Source organism: Corvus cornix, chromosome 5, assembly GCF_000738735.6.
Source record: "Corvus cornix cornix isolate S_Up_H32 chromosome 5, ASM73873v5, whole genome shotgun sequence".
Classification (NCBI taxonomy): Eukaryota; Metazoa; Chordata; class Aves; order Passeriformes; family Corvidae; genus Corvus; species Corvus cornix.
In genome coordinates, this window is record NC_046335.1 from 35,805,065 (window position 1) to 35,825,582 (window position 20,518).

General features: G+C 45.1%; 1 protein-coding gene across 9 annotated transcripts in view; it reads left to right on the forward strand.

The window, feature by feature from the left end:
• Window positions 1–20,518, forward strand: part of RGS6 (regulator of G protein signaling 6) — a 275,094-nt gene that overhangs the window by 223,521 nt on the left and 31,055 nt on the right. For all 9 annotated transcript variants that reach the window (XR_005601920.1, XR_005601921.1, XM_019282554.3 and 6 more), the window contains exon 15: window positions 6,790–6,976. Coding sequence is in view for 7 of the 9 variants with exons in the window: in XM_019282554.3 (XP_019138099.2) it covers window positions 6,790–6,976 (187 nt within the window). In the remaining 2 variants the exon portion in view is untranslated. The remainder of the gene's footprint in view (window positions 1–6,789; window positions 6,977–20,518) is intronic.

Below are 20,518 nucleotides of genomic sequence, written 5' to 3' on the forward strand. Positions count from 1 at the left end.
TGCAGGGAAGGTGAGAGAAGCTTTCAGGTTCACTGGCAGAGCTGAGCCTCCTCTTGGGCTGAGGAAATCTGCTGTCCATGAGCACGCGGTCAGTCGGGTTTTTGCCTTTGCTGGTAGTGAGCAGGCTTGATGTTCTCTTTTTACACCAGATAAGAACCTGATTGCACAGCCTTTTTTTAGTTCGTGTTTTTTTCATTCTTTTTCACTTAGAAAATCAAATACATTACTAAAGCATGTGGACAATTGTCACTGTAGTGCAGTCTGCTAGCCTGCAAGATCTGAAAGGGAAATTCCCCCGAAAGTGATTTTTAATGAGTGGAACTTACCATCCTATTTATCAGGTTTCCCTGTCCAAGGAGAAGTACAGAAAGCATGCCAGCAGAAAAACAGTGAAAACTCAATGCACTTCATTGTTTCGAAAAACCTGAAAGTTAACCTGTAAGAAAACAAGGGAGTGTTACTAATTACATAAATGAGCTTGAAATTTTATTGCTAAACAGGTGCTGAACTTGCATATGCTTAGTGAAGTTATGTACAGCGGCACTCATTTGCAATTAAATTGTAGTGATGAAGTGCAAAATTAATATACTGTATTAAAATACTCTTCAAATAAGTGTTCTGAAATAAATCTGGGGTTGTGCTAATGAAATCCATCAGGCTTTATGACTAGCGTCTGTCCCCACGTTCATCCTACTCAAACAAATGGAGAAAGTTTGATTATGAGAAGGCAAACTTGTACCTTCCTTGGTCAGTCAGAGCTGCTCTTCCTGCTGATGCACATTCTCTTTGATTTTGGGATGTAGTGAAGGGAGGTGGCAAATCAGTGGGCTGGCGTAGACAGGTAAAATCCTGCATCCTTTGTGGAAGACATTGGCATCATTCTTAGTATGGGAACTTTGCCATCGTTCTTATGGTATCATTATGATGGTACTGGCTTATGTGGTAATATTATCTAATACTGGATAGCATTAGCAAGCCTGCTTAAAACTTTAAATAACAGGCTGCAAAGGTAGAAAGATTAATGAAGAAAACTGGAATAGAGTGGATTGTTAGCAGTGGTGCTAGAGAGAGGAAGCTCAACAGCGAAGTTGGGATCTGCCTCACCTAAGTTGACAGCTCGGAAGCACATGCCTTCTTCTTATCCAGTCTGCCTGGATAAGAAGAGAGAGAGAAGAGAAGCTGAAGAGGAGTCAGTGAATCACCTGAGAAGGATTTGTTTCAGCTCTAAGTGGAAGCAAAACTAAAAGCATCTAAAATACACTGTTAAGCGCCTATCTCTTGTTACCATAAGCTTGGAGAGATTGATTCAAATGACGGTGTCTGCATGGTAGACAGTTCAGTGAGATGAATCCCATCCAAACCCTGGGGAGCTGTAAGAAGCTTTCTGAGGGCAGAGCATTTAGCACCTTGCTAGAAGAGTAACATTCACATTTAATCTTTTCAGGACTCTCTTCCCAGTAACTACCCAGAGATCTCGGAACTGTTGCAATGGGAAGGTGCTATCTCTTGGGAGTATCAGTAGGACCTTCATTAACACTGGCCGGAGCGCTGAGGCCCTTGTGTTGAGCTTAAAGCAGATCGAGAAAGTGACTGCTGGAAAACCTAGAAATTCATGGTAGCACTAGAAAAAATTCTGTGATGTGTGTGCTTGAGAATGCCTTGAAATGAATGTAATTCAGTAATATAGCAAGTAGACCAAATTCTGCTCTTATACCCAGTGGTGCGAGTCCCAAATCACGGGCCTGATGGTGGTGAGGTATTTCCATATCTTCCTAGCTGAGGAAGAATTGGTCCCGGTGGGGGTCTTGGGTGAGGCACTGCCAGAAATAGCAGGAGACTAGACTCGATGACCTCCCAGATAACCTTCCAGCTGTGTTTCTGTCTTCTAGTAAACTTGCAGGATCATGTCCACCAGTCTCCTGGGCTTGGCTGAGCCCTGTAACTTACTTATTTACTTGCTGTCCATTATTTATGTGGGAGCAGGAAAGCCAGTCAGTTGGGTATATTTCTCTCTGTTTTTATTTTAACTCTTTTCCTTGCTCTGTTTTCTTTCTTATCTCTGTTGCTATCTTTCATCTACAATTTGTTTTGACTCTGGTGCTTTTTTGAAGTACCCAAAATATAGCAGTCAAAATGCCAAACTTAAATTTAAAATAAAACAAAAAAGAAATTATAAGAAAAGAAAGGGCATCAGAGAGTTATTATACATTTTTTATGACCTGGGAATCTTCTGAGATGTCATGAGATTGCTGAGATGTTCATCTAGCTGCTGGATTGAAATTTTTTCCCCCCAGCTTCAAAGAGTGTCAGCTGGAAAGAGAAACAGCAAAGTGGAAGTACGGGATATGGGAATTTCACCCGAAGGGAAAGGAGGCTGCACACCTGTTTATAGACCTCAGTGGGAAACACATGACACTTGGTGGGAATGCATTGTGGAGCTGGCGATGCATGGATGCAGGCGCCCAGGGCCCTATTGATTGTGAGCATATGTTGAACATGGAGTTCGCCGGAAAGGAATTTTACCTGCAGAAAGTGTTTATATCCTACATGACCCCTAATGGTTGAAACTTGTTGCCAATATTTTTTTTCCCCGAGTTTTCAGGAAAGGAGAAGTTCAGGCAGTGAGGAGAGCTCGTATATTCAGTAAATACACCGAGCCCCCCCAAAGCCCCGTGTTCCCTAAATAGCGTTTCCCGAGCAGTTCCGAGGCAGTGCCAGCTCAGGAGGGGCTCCGCGGGGGTGCGGGCCAGAGCCGGGCGCGGGGCAGGGCCGGGCGCGGGCAGGGCCCGGGCGCGGGCCAGTGCCGGGTGGTGCCCGGCAGGCGGCGCCACCGCCCCGCGCTGCGCGGACCTCGCGGAGCCGAGCGCGGGCGCGGTGCCGGCCCCTCAGTGGGCCGGGCCAGAGCTGCACCGCGGGCGCTGCTCACGGCCGGCGGGCGCTGCTCAGCTGCAGCGACAAAAGGGCTTTCCGGCCCCGCAAAACTGAAAGGCAGCAGAAGGAGGGAGTTGCACCATGGACGCCGGGGTGCACCGCGGGGGAGGGAAGGGGAAGAAGGGTGAGGGGGAGGCCTTGCGGGACGCTTCTCCCGTCCCCACCGATACTGCGGTCTCCTTGGCAGGCCCTCAGTGGCCCAGCGCACAGCCTTGCAGTATCTGTCTGCCCCCAGCTTGCTCACCAAGAACGGGTTTTTGTTGGTCTTGGCCACGCCAAGCTTCCTGTGCCGAAGATCTGACCATTAAACAACACAAAGATGTGAATATTGCCCCTGTCTGAACTGCATTTTCATTTCTACCTATCACTTTCATTCATTTCCTTTCCCAGCTGAGATGTTCAAAGATACTTCTTGGTGAATGGAAGATTTGTGAATGGTTAGAGATCTGAGATGGGAGGTGCATGGGACACTGGCATGGAGCTAGTGAGGCAAGGAGAGAAATGTGCTTGGATTCCAACCTCAGTCACTTGATGAATTCACTGTCAAGCTAGGGGTATCGTGTCCATCCCCAAGATGGGGATACAACGCTGCCCTTATTTTGACAGTTGTTTCTCTGTTTCTGGAGTCATCCATTTTTTGCCTCCTGATCGGGATTTTAAATTAATTTTTGTTGTACAATGTACCTCAAAAGCAACCACTCCCCCGCTACCACCCTGTCTTTCCCCAGCAGCCTTTTCACTGGGGGACGTCTTTGAACAGCAGTGACCGAGCACCTCTGCAGTGCTCTGCAGGGAGGCAGAAGCACACACGCTGGGGTCCAGGAGCTTTCTGTGCTTTGGGGGAGCTGTGGAGGATAAATGCCATTATGGGATATCTTCTGCAAGTGACAGCAGTTTAATTACAAGCTGGATGAGGCTGGAATGGTTTATGCCACTGACAACACTTTAGGATACCCTATTATCAGCCTTCTCCAGACCTTACATGCTGTTTTGTAAAGGACAAAGAACCTGTGATCAGTGCTGCTGTTCCCTCTGTGCTGACAGTCCCTGTGCCAGTCCTGCTCAGCTTAAAGGGCACCTGTGGAGAGGACACACAAGGACATCTCCCTTCCCCCCTGCCCCCATGCAAGCGGTGTCCACTGGAAATCTGTCTCCTACAGAAGGAGAGGAGGCAATGCAGGATCTTCACTTTACTCCTCATGAACTTGGGGCTGAGCTTGTACTTCAGAAAGTGCAGGGATTCAGGGAATGCATTTGCACTTTATAATTGAGCAGAAATTCCAGCACAGTCATGTGTGTCTGCTCCTTTCCTAAGCAGAAATACCTGCTTCTCTCTTGCAATGCTCTAAATCCCATAGGAAGCCCTGCTTATGCATTGTTTTCAGGATGATTCCTTGTGGCAGAGAATTTGCCTTGGAGTTGAAGCTGCGGGGCTGCGTACCCCTCTTTGGTATTACTTGATTTTCAGATGCCAGCTATAGTGAATAGCTTTGAAATTTACCAAGACAAAACTCCCCTTTGCCTTGAAGAGGAGATCCAGCCTTGGGCATGAATTCACGAGTGCTTGCAGTAAAAAGAGCTTGTTCTTGTTACTGTCAGGTTGGTCTGGTTGGTTGGTTTTCAGACTGAGCCAAATGGTTATTAAAATGGATGGTGCTCCTATTCTGGCAAGCTGTCACTTCACAGCGTTCCCAGTTCTCTCATGAGAGTGCTTTCCCAGCCCGCCTCCCCGGCTCCAGGGGCAGAAGATAAGCCAGAAGAAAAGGTTCTCCCTAGCCAAGTGTTTGTCTGAAGTGTCCCAGCTACTCTGGAATGATTAGCATCTTTTCTCCCTATGCCTTTTCTGCATTCATGTGTTCCCATTGCATCTGAAATTGAATGATAAAGTATTTTCAAATAACGGAAGCCGCATATGGCATCAGATTATTGCACTGTGAGTGCCACCCTTTACTCTCTGCATGCATGTGATAATTGGGGGTGTCACTGTTCAAATAACAAGACAGGACATCAGGTGCACTTAAACTCTCAAAGATGGAAAAGGACCAACCATACACACCCCACCACCAACCCCAGATACTCTATTTCAGCTATAAAATCAAACGTCACTGTCTTAGAACCACAAGTATGTGACTCCACAGGTATTGATGCAGCGTTTGAGTGTACCTCAGTCTGTTTTACTGAGCCTGCCAAGGAAATGGGAAAACCATGTTGAAGGCATATAGTCAAGTGGCTTGGGTGAGTCAGGGCTGTGGCATGAGGTCGCCTGATGGTTAGGAAGAAGCAGCAGACAGGCAAGGAGGATTAAGCCTGGCCTTGCATGTAGTGTGGTTGTCATTTTTTTCCCAAATTGACTGTTTCTACCCTCAGGTAGGGTACCAGGCTAAATGGGGTAGCAGCCTCATTTGCTTGCAGTAACACCATTTCCAGGGTGTTTAGGTACTGCCTGCAGCCATTAAGGAAGCGAGGGTCAGGAGGTGATAGGAGTCACCAGGCTGCTGGCTCCTCTACCTCCCCTCACTGCCATTGGGATTTTTGTTTGGGACAGACTATATCTTCCTCCTTCCACCACGAAGGAATATTTGCCTTAGTGGCTGCACACTGATGCCACTGAATAATTTGGGGTGAGAAATCAGGACTTCAGATAAAGTTCAACTGATTTATAAGGGAGACACAGGATTTTCCAAGTTGTGCAGCTCTTGCGGGTGCCCTGAGCAAACAATGACCCAGACAAACCCTGTCCCCTCTGCGCAGTCTGCCCAGCAGAGGGAGTGCGTAAGAGCAGTGCAGGGCAGGGACAGCCAAGGCAAACCCTGCCCTCCTTGTCATCGGGCAATGGGCACCTTTGCCAGGGGGTAGGAAAGAGCTGGTTATTGCAGGTGGCTGCAATATCTGTACCTATTTGCCCTGTATCTCTCAGCACTCGCTGCAGAGCACTGTTGTGCTTGCTCAGCCAGGTTGCAGGGCCCAGGTACTCAGGGCAGAGAGCCCTCAGGGATATCTTCTTGCTGGAAGATAGAGTTGACCAAAACAAAAGGCTGCTGGGCACCATGTATCTTTTGAATTAATCACCTGAAAGACCGTATCTCTTTCAACAATAAATAAAAGTAGCACCAGCACCAAAATGTCTTTTTCCTAGGATAAAAGACATGCATGTTACTCTTGTGAAAATATTCTGTGGTCTTTCTTTTCACAGATCAAGATATGGATTATATCCTTAGCCATCAAAGAGATTATCTTCTCAGTGTTTATGAATTTACTTTAGTCTGTAAGCATAGTCTAGTCAAGAAAATATCCCTGTAAAATTGGAGTATGGCATGACAAGTGTCATCTTTTCTCATGGCATCCATCTGAATGCTGGTCAGTTTACAAGTAAAAAAAAATACTTTCTGGAAATGGAAGCTATATTAATATTAAGTTTGAAATTATATGGAAATGATATTAAGTTTGTTCTTTGTTTTGCATCCCCTCTGGATGACTGATCCTGCAGGCAGGAATGACCAGCACATTGCAGCAGGGCTGTGGGAGGCAGAGCCTGCTCCCCTCCTCCAGCTGCATAGCTCTGGACCATTTCCTGTTTGCATACCTAATCTGACACTTCTGCAGGGGCAGATTGAATAAGAATGTATCACTTCTTAAAGTCAGTGTTCTGATCTTAGCCAAAATATAAGGGGTTGGTGTAAAGTACTTCACCCCTTCCCCTTGAAGTCATGCTTACGTGGAGAGTCTTCAGTGAATTCTAATAGACACAGGATTAGGTTCTGTGTCTGTTTTGGGGCTCTGCCTAGGCTTATTCACAAAATCTTACCTAGATGTCTATCTTTTTCTCTTTTCTGCCCTTTTAATTTTTTCCTAGTACAGGTTTTGGTTGGCTGTCCAAGATCTCAAGAAACAACCTTTACAGGATGTGACCACCAGAGTGGAAGAAATCTGGCAAGAGTTTCTAGCTCCTGGGGCCCAAAGTGCTATCAACCTGGATTCCCACAGCTATGAGAAAACAAGCCAAAATGTCAAAGACCCAGGGAGATATACATATGAAGATGCACAGGTTAGTTTTTGATTTTGTGGAACTACTGCTAATGAAACTCTCAGTTTTAATATGACATTCCACTATCACATTGTCACTGCTTAGTCGTAAGAAAAAGGAGATGCACAGTTTGAAGTGACTTTGAGGATATCTATTCAAGCTGGGTAAATTATATTTTTGTTGAATCTATCTGTTGTAACAGGCTAAGGTTTCTCTGGGAGCAAATGTTCCAAAATCTACAAGTCTGGAAGGTACTGCAAGCTGGAGCCATGTCTCAGAGAAAGCACGGGTGAAAGAGTGCTGTACAGTTCAGCCTGTCTCTCTGTACTACCTGTCACCAAAGTCTGGCATATTTACAGAATGGCCGATGTCATATCAAAATCTTGGCTAATACACTTTTTCTGTAATGTATTTATTTATAGCTAGTTATATCCTCCTGCCAAACCCCAAACGCAGCAGCTCCCTCCAACACAGCTAGAAATTTGTCCACCAGACAATACCTTAGAGTAATGATAGGACAGTAGGCAATGCAGTGAGCTTAATCCTTCCCTCCTAAGGCTCCAGCTTTATCAGGGAAATTTCACAGATAAACCGTACACAGAAAATGCCTTGAGGAAAACAGATAATTTGAGAAAAATTGTTACAAGCAAGAATAAAGCTGCATAGCCTTCTGGAAAGTGAAAATATAATTTTGTAATTTTTAAAAAAGAAAAAGGAAGAAGGGATCATTTAGCAAATATTACTAGGGACACAATTAAAAGATATCTTCCTCATAATCATTTTTATCACAAGATGTAGTAAAACCAACAGCAAATGAAAAGAATTCCTGGGTTTTGGTGTGGTTTTTTTTTTAAATTGACATTCAAAGGTAATTCTTCAAAATACTCCACTAACAAAATACTTTCATCTCAAGAGGAGATGTTGTGGACCACTTATACAAGGTTAGGCAATGAATTTTTCAAACCAGCATCAAATACTCTATTTTCCTGAATGCGATCTTGCTCCTTGGGGCTAGCATAGAAGGAATGTATGTGAAGTTTCAAGGCAGTCCCCTGTGAATATCAGGCAACTTAAATGCCCTTTTTAGAGCTGAGAAATACAGGAGTATGAAGACATTCTGGCTAAGATGTATTCTTTGCTTGGCAGTTGTAGTGAAAAAGAACTTCTGCATTACCTGAAAAAAGTGATGATGGCAAAATGCAGGCTAGAGCAGAAAGGTGAATAATGGGGGAATTGATTAAATTGATAGGTAGAAGTACTAAGAATAAGATGAATGTTTAGATGATGAGTATTTAATTAGAAGAAGACATGGAGGGTTTAGCCTTGAACTGATCAGTTCACAATGTAATTGCCATTCAGAGGGGAGTTGATACAATCAAGCTCTGGAGCCCTGGCAGTTAGACTGCAATTTTAGCTTCTTGGGTTAATTTTATTTCAGTGGATTTTTACACTGACAGATGTCCTCAGTTCATCTGTTGTGGTTCATGGACACAGAAATATGAGGCAAAGGTAAACCTTCAGGGCCAGCTGTGGTTATCTTGGAGGTTGAATCTATGCCAAGAGAGGATAGCACAATGCAAAAGGTGAACCCAGTTACCTTCTTGTGCAGTGGGCTTCTGGTAGCTCTCCAGAGGCCAAGCAAGCTGTTTGTGGCTGCTTGACTGGATAGCTGCGAAGGCTGTCTAACAAAAGAAGGAAGAAGAAGGACACTGCTGAAGGGTGTAGCGCCCTGGTAGAGCTGGAGCAATGTTGGCTTTTGCTGGCTTATCCTGGAGAAGGAACATTTTTGTTTGCACATCCACTTCATGGTAGCCAACATAGATCGCCCCAGGGTGCTCTAAATCTCCCAGGTACTGCCGCAGTGTCTCTCGCAGGTCAGCCCTGCCACCACAGAGGCTCTTGTCCATGAATCTGCAGCAGCTGCCTTATCTCAGCACCCTGGCATCAGGAGCCCATGGGAGCTCCCACACATCCCACATTCCTAGGCACTCAACCAGACACAACTAGTCAAAACACCCTTTGTGGGAGGGAAAATATGAGTGTTGTCCTGTCCCGTGTAGCTTTAGCACAAAGAGGAAAACAACTGAAATGTCCTTGTAAGTAAAGAACAAGAAAAAATTACTTTACTCAACAGCACATTCTTTGAATGCCTGCAGCTGTGAGACACTTAGAGGAAGGAAAATTGTTGGCTAAACTGAGAAAATTAGTTTGGTACTCCTGCGATGGAAGAATAGGAGAAGGTGATGTGGCACTCTAGTCATGACTTGAGAGATCCACAAAATGGCAATTCTGTATAAAAAGCACTGGAAATGGACACACTGCTGTACTTGGGAAGGGCAAGGTATAGCAGAGCACATTCAGGCCAGCAAATGCTTTATAACAGGAAGTTGAAAGCAAAGCATCGTTTGTTATCAGGTTCTTAACAGTCTATGCTGGTGTGCTTCTTGGCACAACCTTGGCTCCCAGCCCCAAAGAACTCTCCCAGATGCTGCTCAACCATCTGGTAAGGCAACTAGCCTAGATAAAAACAAGGAGAAAGGGGCTCTTGGCAAACATGCCTCTCACTTCAAACCTCTTTGTCCCTAGGCCAGTCATGGTCTGAAAGCAAATGGTTCCTCTGTTTAAGAAAATCTCAGCTCCAAATCTGAGTCCTCAAAGGGCTCCTAACTCAAACCTGAATTTGGTGTGTACTTATTATTTCAGAGAGACCTCTCTCTGAGATGGATTCCTGTACCACAGAAGCAAGTGTTTTGCCATTTCCTCATCTCAGCTTAGGATACTTGCCATGCTGTATGTCCCTCAGTGCTGCTGCACTCCACAGTCCTGCACTGCTGGGCTTGCATAGAGCTGCCCCTCTTGCTGTGGCTCCCACAGGTGCCGTTGCCCACTCCATGCCTGGCTCAAGCTGTGCCAGCACATCTCAGCTCTGAGCAGAGTGTGCTGTGCTGGCTCAGCCTGCACTCCCCTCCCCAGCTGTCCAGTTTATTGGCATCCCCATTCTCACGCAGCCCAGTGCTGCTCCTGGCTCTGTCCTCATTGTCAGCTGTGCCAGCTATATTGGTCCGCAGCACCTTCTGTCATTTTAGTGCTGGGCCCCTCCAGAGGGGAGCCTACCAATTTAGCTGATTATTTTCTGCTCTTAAACAACTGTCCTCGGAGTAAAATATTATGATTATCAAACCATTTTCACTGGGGAGTAAAGCAGCTTTTAATACAAGGGGCATCATCAGGAAAGGTCAGTTCAATTAAACAGTGAAGTACTTAGCCGGATGTAAGCTCCCACAGGAGTTATCAGCATCATTGAACAACCAATGTGGAGCCCTGCAATATGAAGCAGGCACCGTCAGCTCTGGAAAGTAAATAGGTTTGGGTCTATCTGAATGGCCTCTTTTGGCTAATGAAGCTGCTGACAGCCAAAGTAATTCATCTTTACATGGAAACACAGAGCTGTGAGTGTGACAATTATGGCTTATCTGTACAACACATTATTCGTTTTTTAACCATTCTCCCCCTACCCCCATCAAGCATGTCCTTGCCTCCCCTGAAATGTCTTTCTGCCTTCAGAAGGTCTTTAATCCCTTCCTCAGTCCCTTGGTGTTGGAAGCTAGGATCACAAGGATGCATTGTGTTTCCTCAGTAATGTTTTTAGGGACATTTAGTCTACGTTTACTGGTAGGCTTCAGAGCCAGGTGTACTAGAGTAAGGTAAGCCACACAGTTGTGGAATTCCTTTCCTGTTTTCTTTGTTTATTTTTATTCTTTAATAAATAAAATAGAATTTTAGATTGACATCCCTTTACCTGAAGTAACTATGAAGATGATTCAGGGAAATTCAGTTCTAATCCAGGCTCAGTTAGGGATTTTAACTGTTCTTTGCAGATCCTTGGCTAATTCCAGGGCAGATTTAGACTATAATGCTAAACTCCAGGCAGCTCAAACCAGAAATGTACCTGTACCAGATTTGAAACATAGAATAATTTGGGACAGAAGGCATGATCTTTAAAGATCATCTAGTCCAGCTTCCCTGAAATGAGCAGGGTACATCTTCAACTAGATCATATTTCTCAGAGCCCTGTCCAACCTGACCTTGAATGTTTCCAGAAATGGGGCATCCACCACATCTCCGGGCAACCTGGGCCAGGGTTTCACTATCTTCATTGTAAAAACTTTCTTCTTTAAATCTGGTCTTGAGATTTGAGCCCAGTTCATGCTCTCAGCTGCCCCAGGTGTAGTTCAGTTTGTTCTGGACTGTGACAGAGATATGAGTCCTTGCAGGATTCATCAGTGGTCAGTCATCAGTTTGCATTCTGGTTGTAACAAGAAGCTCAAGGTGTTGACAGAACTTGACAGGATCCTGTTGAATTCAATACCAAACTCCAAGTTTATGCAAGGATCTCTTGGAAGTGAAATGTCATTTTGCGCCAAGAAGGGAGAATGAGGTGTGGCTTCTCTTGACTTTGTGTTTTCAAGCATGCACAGGATGTGAAAGGCCTGGTGTCTATTCAGTGGCCATACAGAACTCCATTTGTCGGTCTGGAGCAAAACCATAGCATGGAAGGAAAATGTGAAAATAATCATTCATTGTGTGTCTGTATCATCTTTCATGTAAGAACTTGAAGAAACATTATTCCTATTTTCTTAAAGTTTTGCCCAGTCACCCTAGTTACATGCATGCCTGTAAAGGACGATGACTAAGGATGGAGAATCAGGGTTACAGCAAAGCAGCTCTGGTTGGCAGTGCAGGCAGCCAGCAAGGGGGCATGGGGCAGACCAAGGTGCTCTGCCTCTAAGAGGGGATCAAGTCCACCTGAGCCAGTGCTGCTCAGAGACCTTGAACCTGCAGTATGGGGAATTGAAAGCACTGCGGCACTGCATCAATATTTATACATGAATGGTGTGCCCAGGGCTCCTGGAGGCTTTTGACAGCCTGCACCTTCCTGTGGAGGTTAGGGACTGAACAAGGAGACTTGACCTTTATTCCCTTCTCGTTCTTTGGCTCTGATTCTGTGGAGCTGGAGGACAAAATCCTTCCTTACACTGCACTCTGGTTGTCTTCCTTGTATTTGGGTTATGGTGACTGTAGAAAACATACAGAGTCTCACTGTTGTGTATTTGTTACACTTAGCAGAAAAAATTGCAAGCTCCTGCACTTGTGGATTTCACAAAACAACCTACAACCAAACAGAATATAAAATCAAGAGCCCCACAAATACAGCTGGAAGAGTAGTCTGGAACAAAAACAGCAAAGTGATGGTGGAGGCTTATGCTGGTGTGCCTGATGTACAGAGCAGGAAATAAAAGGCTTGAAGCAGAAGTTTACATAGGAGCAGATACTTTGTGTTATTATTTTGCTGTTTTGGTTTGTTGGGAGTTTTTTTCAAAATGCACATATGCACCACACATCAGAAAGTATTTCTTTTCATCTTTTGCCTTCCATTTTAATTTTTGCTTTAGCAGTCATGTTATATGAAAAACATCTACCATTCAGCCTTTGTCTTGCTGTTCCCTTTCTGTCTCTGAAGGCATCAGGGATCAAACTACTGTCTAAGTTAATGTCCTTCTGTCACACACAAGCAGGAAAAAGTCACGAGTGACCTCTCTCCTTGCAGACACAGTGACAGAAGGCAATAGATCTCTCCAAATGAAAGATCATGGGAATGGGGTAACAAGAACAGTCAGCATATTCCCACAGGACAATAGTCTGCCTGTTATTCAGGGTGCTGATCCTGCCAAGCTGTCTAAAACTACATGCATGAGTATTAACAGTGCCTCAGTGCCAGACGTTTCCTACCTCCAAAAAATACCTTTAGATAGATTACATGGGAAAGTCTCTAGCTTGCTCAAAAATTGAATTCAGCACTCAGACTCTGGGACTCTTGTGTCAGTAGTGTGCACTGTGCTTCTTGAAAGCAAGAAACAACTGCATGTCAGATCCAGAACAAGAGAATTTCTTCTTCATGTGAAGGTCAGGAAGCTGCTGATACTGTTTCTTTTCTCCCAAATAGGGAGTGAAAGTCCTTGCAAGTGCATCCTTTTATCTAATCAAGAAGCCAGAGCTCCAGGAGGCACTTCTCACAGACTTCAGGGGTATGGTCCCCTCCCGCTAAACCCATGCATTGCAGCAACACTGTGGTCTTTAATTTTTTAAGGTGTTGTTACCTCTTTAAGTGTTCACACTTCTAATTAAAAATTTAGGAAAAAAATCCCTGGGAAGATCTATCAGCAATGCATTTCACATCTCTGCTCAGCCCACAGCAGGTATGGGCTGTCAGGATGGGGTTTGTTGGCAAACAGTTAAAAGATTCAATATACATTTAGACTCTGAGATCTTGAGCTCAACCACTTAACAGCAGCCCAAGATGACATAGCAGCAGGTATCTTACAGTCAAAATGTTGATGAGGCATGGAAAACTGTTTATCTATCCAGTACATGTTCTCTAGGTAGGCATCCAAGCAGGGTTGGTGTTCCCTATCTCAGCATTGCCACCTTTACTCAGAAGCTGTGTTCTGCTTGTTTCTGCAGAACTGTATCCTGCTCTATCACCATCTCCTATGGAACACAGAATGCCCCACTGAAATAGAATTTTCTTCTGCTGTGTGCGGGGTTCTGCATGTTCCTCTCCATGGTACAGTTCAGCTTTTTGGCAGGATTTTTACAGAGAAAACAAAGAGGAAGCTGCTGACAGCCTGCAGGTGTCAGGGTGTTAACCAAAAGTAGTTACACCTCATAGCTGTACAACAGCATGCACAAGAGGGAAAAACCTCATCTTCATTGCTGCAGCTCCTACATATTGTATTGTTTGGAAAAGAAATGCCAGTCTCCCAAATGCCACAGGAGGTTTTCCCCTCCTCCCAGGCAAAATCTTTTCACTTGGGCTTTTTGCCAGTAGCCAGGATTTGGCCCATATTGAGAGAATCAGCCTCTTAGCCACGATCATTGTTCTCAAAACCTAAAGCTGCTCATATGGCGTTAGACTCCCGGCAGCCCACTCTTGTCTCCCAGGATAGCCCTTGCTATATTTAGGACTAAATCCTCCTGCAGTACCAGGCTGACCCCTTAACTGCACAGCACTCAACAACCCTTTGCCTCTAGTCCTCTGCACTGTGTCTGCCATGGACCCTCGACAGCTCTGCCCTCACATTTGTGTTTGAAGATACGAAGCAAACCAGTTGTCTCATCAATTTACAGAGGAGCCATAGCTAAATTTATGTGTTACTTTTATCAATGTGCTTTTCCATGAAAGATTTACATTGTGTTTCCAACTATGTATCTACAGGGCTAAACAAAGGATTTCTGTGTATTAGTCAAAATGAGCTCTCATTGCTTACAGTTACCCCTCTTGCTAAGGCTCTTTCTTACATTCCTGTGCCTTCAGCCCTGTGTAATTTCATTTGTGGGCTGAAAAAAAACTTTATGCTTTTTAGTTTAGCAGGGAGGTTAGTCTATATTACAGGATAATTATTAATCTTTTTTTTTTCCCTTAATAGTAAAAGCAACTTGATTGAGTGTGAAGAAAATGCACCAGCTAAAACTCAGTGTAAATTATCATGTCCCTTGAATACTTGAGTGGCAAAAAAGGTACTGCTCAGATTTTCCAGAGCAATTCACTTTTAGGCCAAGACCCTTATGTGCCATTTGCCAATCTGAAGCATTTCTTTTCCAACTATAAATCCAGGAAAGCCTCGCAGTCCCACAGCAGTCGGAGCACCCAGTATCCCCTGGCCCTGCTAGATGGCAGCACTGCCGGGTACCAGAGAGGCTCCGGGAAGGGGCTCACCCTGGTTAATGCAGGCAGGGAGCTCAAACAGGCACTACAGCATTTTTGAGAAGAGTGAAATCCTAAATGCAGAGACCAGAATAAGCAGATCCAGAAGCGCTTTTAGTGGGGATTTGGAAACATGAACGGGAATTGGAATAAAACATACGTGTTTCCCTGCTTTCTCACCCCCACTGGTGTTTTCCCATCAAGTTCAATCAGGGCAAATGTGAAGGTCTCTTCTGCAGCTTCTTCACTGTTTGCCTCATCTCAGCGGTGCCTGCTACCAACTACTTCAGCTTTCAGAGCTGAAGCAGCAATTTTTACTGCTTTTTCTAAAGTGCATTTTGGCACCATCATTTAGGTTGAATGCAGTTGATCATAATTGCTCCTAAAAAGTGTTGCATTCAGTTTTGGCACAAGTAACTGCTAAAGAGGAGTAGGTGTCCTTTCCTTTCTTTGCCTTTTTGGAAGATCCTGGTGGTGGTATGGTAGGTGGTCCTGCTGGTTGAACAGGATTCTTGAGGATGACCTGGGAAGAGTACAACAGAGTTAACAGGACACATCTCTAACAACCTGTGGATAGCAGGTTTTGCTGGCTGCAGTATGTGTGTGTGCTGGCACAGGGGTTAACCTCAGCTCCTTTGCCACAAATGTCTGTGCAGAGTAGAGGTGCCAACAGACAGGCACTAGGCTGCTGCCAAGTCTAATTGGAAGGTGCAGCAGTCACACACCATGTGTTCAGAGAAGCGTCTGCTTTCTTCTTCCCACGTCTTCTTTGTGCTATAGAGACAGCTCTTCCAAAAACAAACTCCAGGCAGGTTCTCAGCTGGCATCTCTTGCCATCCTTCCAGCAAAGGCCACAAGACCTTCACTCAGGCAGCACTCTCTCATGTGTGAATCTGCAGTAAATTCCTCCCCAGTGTCAAGCATACAGGTAGAACAAATATTAGCATTCACTGCACTATGCTGTTATTTATTTAGCTGTTTAATCTACTGCTTTACATTGCTTGTGGCCTTTTCTTCTAATGGATTTGTCTGACATGCTGCAAATCTCCCTTGCAGCTGGCCAGAGGGTTGGCTGCATGCTTGCAATACAAAAGGGGTCTCCAAATCAGCTCTCACTAATTAATACCAGGTGTTGGTGACAGGGTGAAGGAGCCCTCCAAAACAGTCCAGAAGATGTTAGTGGAATAGCTACAGCAAGGAGGGTAAAGTGGGCCTTTGCAGCTCAAGTGCATCTCCACAGCTACCTAGCCTTAGTGTAAACCCCCCAAAATTAGCTAAACATCGTGGAACAGAATCATTAAGATTGGAAAATACCTCCAAGGTCATCAAGTACAATCTATGACTGTACACCAGCATGTCAATTAAATCATAGCACTAAGTGCTACCTCCATTCATTTCTTGAACACTTCCAGGGCAGGTGACTCCACTGTCTCCCTGGGCAGCTCATTCCATTGCTTAACCACCCTTTCAGTGAAAAAATTATTCCTGATGTCCAACCTGAACCTCTGCTGGTGCAGCTTGAGGCTGTTTCTGCTTGTCCTGTCACTGGCTGCCTGGGAGAGGAGGCTGACCCCCACCTAGCTACAGTCTTCTTTCAGACAGTTCTAGAGAGTGATACGGTCTCCCCTGAGCCTCCTTTTCTCCGGGCTGAACAACCCCAGCTCCCTCGGCTGCTCCTCATATGAGTGACTTTCTAGACTGTTCACCAGTTTCGTTGCCCTTCTCTGGACATGCTCCAGCACCTCAATTTCTTTCTTGTAGAGAGGGGCTCAAAACTGGACATGGGAATTGAGGTGTGGCCTCAGGAGTGCTGAGTACAGGGGGACAATCACTGCCCTGGTCCTGCTGGCCACACTGTTCCTGATACAGGCCAGGATGCCACTGGCACACACTGGCTCATGTTCAGCTGCTGTTCACCAGCTCTCTCAGGTACCTTTCTGCCAGGCAGCTTTCCAGTCACTCATCCCCCAGCCTGTAGCACTGCATGGGGCTGTTGTGACCCAGGTGTAGGACCTGGCACTTCACTTTGCTGAACCTCATACAATTGGCCTTGGCCTGCTGATCCAGCCTGTCCAGATCCCTCTGCAGAGCCTTCCTACCCTCCAGCAGATCAACACTCCCACCCAGCTTAGTCTCATCTGTGAACTGGCTGATGGTGCACTTGATCCCCTCATCCAAATCATCAACAAAGACATTGAAGAGGGCTGGCCCCAATACTGAGCCCTGGGGTCACCGCTGGTGACTGGCTGCCAGGATCTAACTCCATTCACTATCACTCTCTCGGCCCAGCCATTCAGACAGCAAAGAGTGCACCTCTCCAAACTGTGGGCTGCCAGCTTCTCCAGGAGAAGGTCATGGGAGACAGTATTGACAGCTTTGCTGAAGTCCAGGTGGACTAAATCCACAGCCTTTCCCTCATCCACCAGGTAGGTCACCTGGTCATAAAAAGAGATCTGGTTGGTCAGGCAGGATGTGCTTTTCCTATACCCATGCTGGCTGGGCCTGATCACTTGGTTGTTCTGTATATGCTGTGTCATGGTAGTCAAGATGATCCGTTTCATAAATGTGCTAAATGGAAACCTGTGCTTGGAGGGAGCAAAGAATCTGCCATTTCCCCTTATTCCCCATCATCTAAAGTTTGCAGCTGTGTTTAGGCACAAACAGGGGAAAATTTCCATCAGCAAGTTCAAATTTAAGGGCTTTCTGGAATCTAGCTGGTGTTCAGAGTTCATGAGAAGATTGTGCTTGGCCTTCACAACTCCAAAAAAATCCCAAGCCTGTCACAGAATATCAGGATGGGTAAAAAACTGGTGGAATTAGGAATGGATGTTTAGCCAGCAATTCTTCTCTTATCATATATACACAAATCAGAGGAGAGAACCAAGGTTTTCTGCTAAAAAGAAATCTTTTTAACAGAGAACATAATTCCTGGGATCTACCACGTGCCTTGGGTGAGTCAGAGGTTATTATTTTTTTATCATTCAGGTTTTTTCCCACATTTTTCTTGAGTGTTCCCAAGGTCCTGTTTATCTGGCAGCTGTGCCCTGCTCAGGGTCATTGTGCTTTGACTACAAGGGGGAAGAGACACCTGAGATCACATTGCAGCACATCGATTTGAAGCAGGCGCAGCTTTGAAATGGTTTCTGCTATCTCAGCCACCTCCCACATTCCTGTCTGGAGTGCAAACTTTCCTTATTTTTTCCTCCCCCTTTCCCCTCTTGTCAGGAATAATTTACAAAGCCTGTCCTTCATCTCTTTTGAAAGGTAAAGCTTGTGGAAGGAAAATAGCCAAGAGATGCTGAACCTTATCAGGGTTTATTTCCCTGCACTTAAGCTGTCAGCTCGCAGGGGTGGGATCTCCTGTTGATTTCACATAGTTGTCAAAGAGAATTTTTTTGTGATTTAGCTCATTGGTTCCTTTTTTTCTAGAAGGGGCATTTCCCCCTTTTAAATGTACTGTTTGTTCTTCTTTATATCGTGTAATGGTTGTGGCAAGTGGAATGGTTATGCTGTCTGAAGTGTAACTCTAGTGACAGAAGACTAGGTACAGAGAGTGTGCTCAGTGAAGCTGGACAGCCCCCAGGACCACTGTGTATTTTTCCCCATGATGGAGGAGATGTGATTCAGGTGCATAAGCACAAAAGAGGGTCTACCTTTTTCTCATGACAAGATGCAGGCAGATCTCATTGCCTCTGTTGCCTTGGTTCAAGAAATGGGAAACAACAGTAATGAGGGCGTTTGATAGCAAACCCGCACTGCTTGCAGGAGTCTTGTAAGGGAATTGTTTGCTTCCTGGAGATGAAATCCACTGCACTTACAAAAGCAGGTTCTTGTGTCACCCTCCATGTTAGACTGACATTTCCCAATGTGTATCCATCGTCACAGGGGAGCATCAGTACAGCCAGCACTGATCAACAGCATGCTGTGTGAGGGACTGAGTGACTGGTCAGCTCAAAACGCCAGGTTGCCAGGGCTCCCTCACACTTGTCAAGTCAGTCCCTGTCTCCACTTGCAGCTGCTACTGCAGTGGCCTGAGATGGCAGCTTGGTGCTCAGAAAGAGCTGGCAAGGCTGCAGGGGAGACCAGTGGGACACATGATGCCTGTCAACTGCTGGCCAAATCTTGAAAGACTTTTTTTTCCTGCCTTTTATCTGGTTTTATAAGCTACCTTGTTTAATGGTTTAATAGATCACTTGGGCAATTTTGTTAGATGATTGTTCTCAATCCTCGGGTTTGCAATGTAACTCCCTAAAGAATTGCTGTCTTAGGACTGGAACAGGGAGCTGAGACTGAGCCATGCTTGGGAAGTAGCACACAGCAATAGCTGGGAGAGGCTGCACTGCCTAGATGAAATGGTTCTCCTGCTCTTGTGCAGATAGGGCACAGGAACTTCCCATGGCACTTGTAAAGAAGTGTTGCAGTGATAATTCTGGACAGACTACTCACAGTGCAAGAGACTGGAATGCCCAGAGCTGCAGCTGCATAGTTAAAAATTACATGGGTAGTGCATTTACTTTTTATATTTAGGGAACCAGCAGTAGTGAGCTCATTACCCTGTAATAAGCAACTTAACAAAAAGGAGAATTATCTCAGTATAAGGATGGAAAGGCTCAAATTTCTTACCAGCACTGTCAGGTATGTCAGGGAGATTGTGCATGTTCATAAAGTCCATTGCACTGGAAGATTTCAGCCTTTAATGTGGGTGTCCTTTCTCCCCACCATGTGACAAAAAGGTGGAAAAAAATAGCTGCTCAGTAAAATAAAAAGTGAGAGACCAGTGGGTTGCAATGATCCAAAGTAAGCTAAAAATCTGTGACAGAGAAGGACAAGACAATTTGCACAAGTTGCATAGAGCAGCTAAATCCAAGTCCACACCTCTGCCTATTACTCAGGTTTCCACAAAAGAATATGGTCAGTTGTTAGACCTCCAGTAGCTTTCAGTGTATTTCGGAAATGAGGAGCGGCTAAACGCTAGCTGTAGGTTCTCCCTAGGAAGTTGCAGATTCTGGAAAGCATAAGAGAAAATAGCTTGGTGGCAAAAAACAGAGTAGGCTAAAGATCAAAACAAATGTCCCAGCCACTGGCGTTTCCTGTCCTGCAGCGAGATTTGTTGTGTAAGTGGGCCAGACACACACCGCAGCCACAATTTTAGCAGAAATATTCATGGTGCAGTCTCAGTGGGGATTTTGACTCTAGCAATGCAAGCTGTCCTCTACTGTTGCAAATTGGAAGGCAGTCTTTGCTGATCTGAGCAACTGGCTCAGACTTCCAGTAGGTGCTTCAGAAATGCAGTGTTGTAAAATAAATTACTAGTGTATCATTCATGCCTTCAGTCCAGAGCTTCTTGAAAGCAAGCCCTTTGAATTCTTACAATTAAAAAGTAAAGTTTGCTTCTGAAGCTATGCATGTCCCTCCTTTTCCTATGCCCAACCTTCTTTCTTCATTAGCATTCAAAGCCTAGGAATAGTTATTCCCTGTTTGATTATATCTTTGGTGAACAGCTGAAAGGTAGTGGTGTTGCTGTTTAGTGATTCCAAGATGTGAAAAGCAGAGAAAATGCTTCATACCAATTAGCTACTGCAGTGGCATCAGGGCGGTGGCTGTGCAATACTCCCATTGCAGGGAAGGGATTCAGTTAAGAAGTCAGCTTGTGGTTTATTTCATCTCAGGATCAAAGCAATTTTTTCTGCTTCTGACCGCCAAATATTGAGTTTACATTGTTTTAAGGTCAAATACATGAAGTCGTCTTGACATGAGCAAGAACGATAGTTGTCGCTGGCGTGCAGGTGGGTTGTATG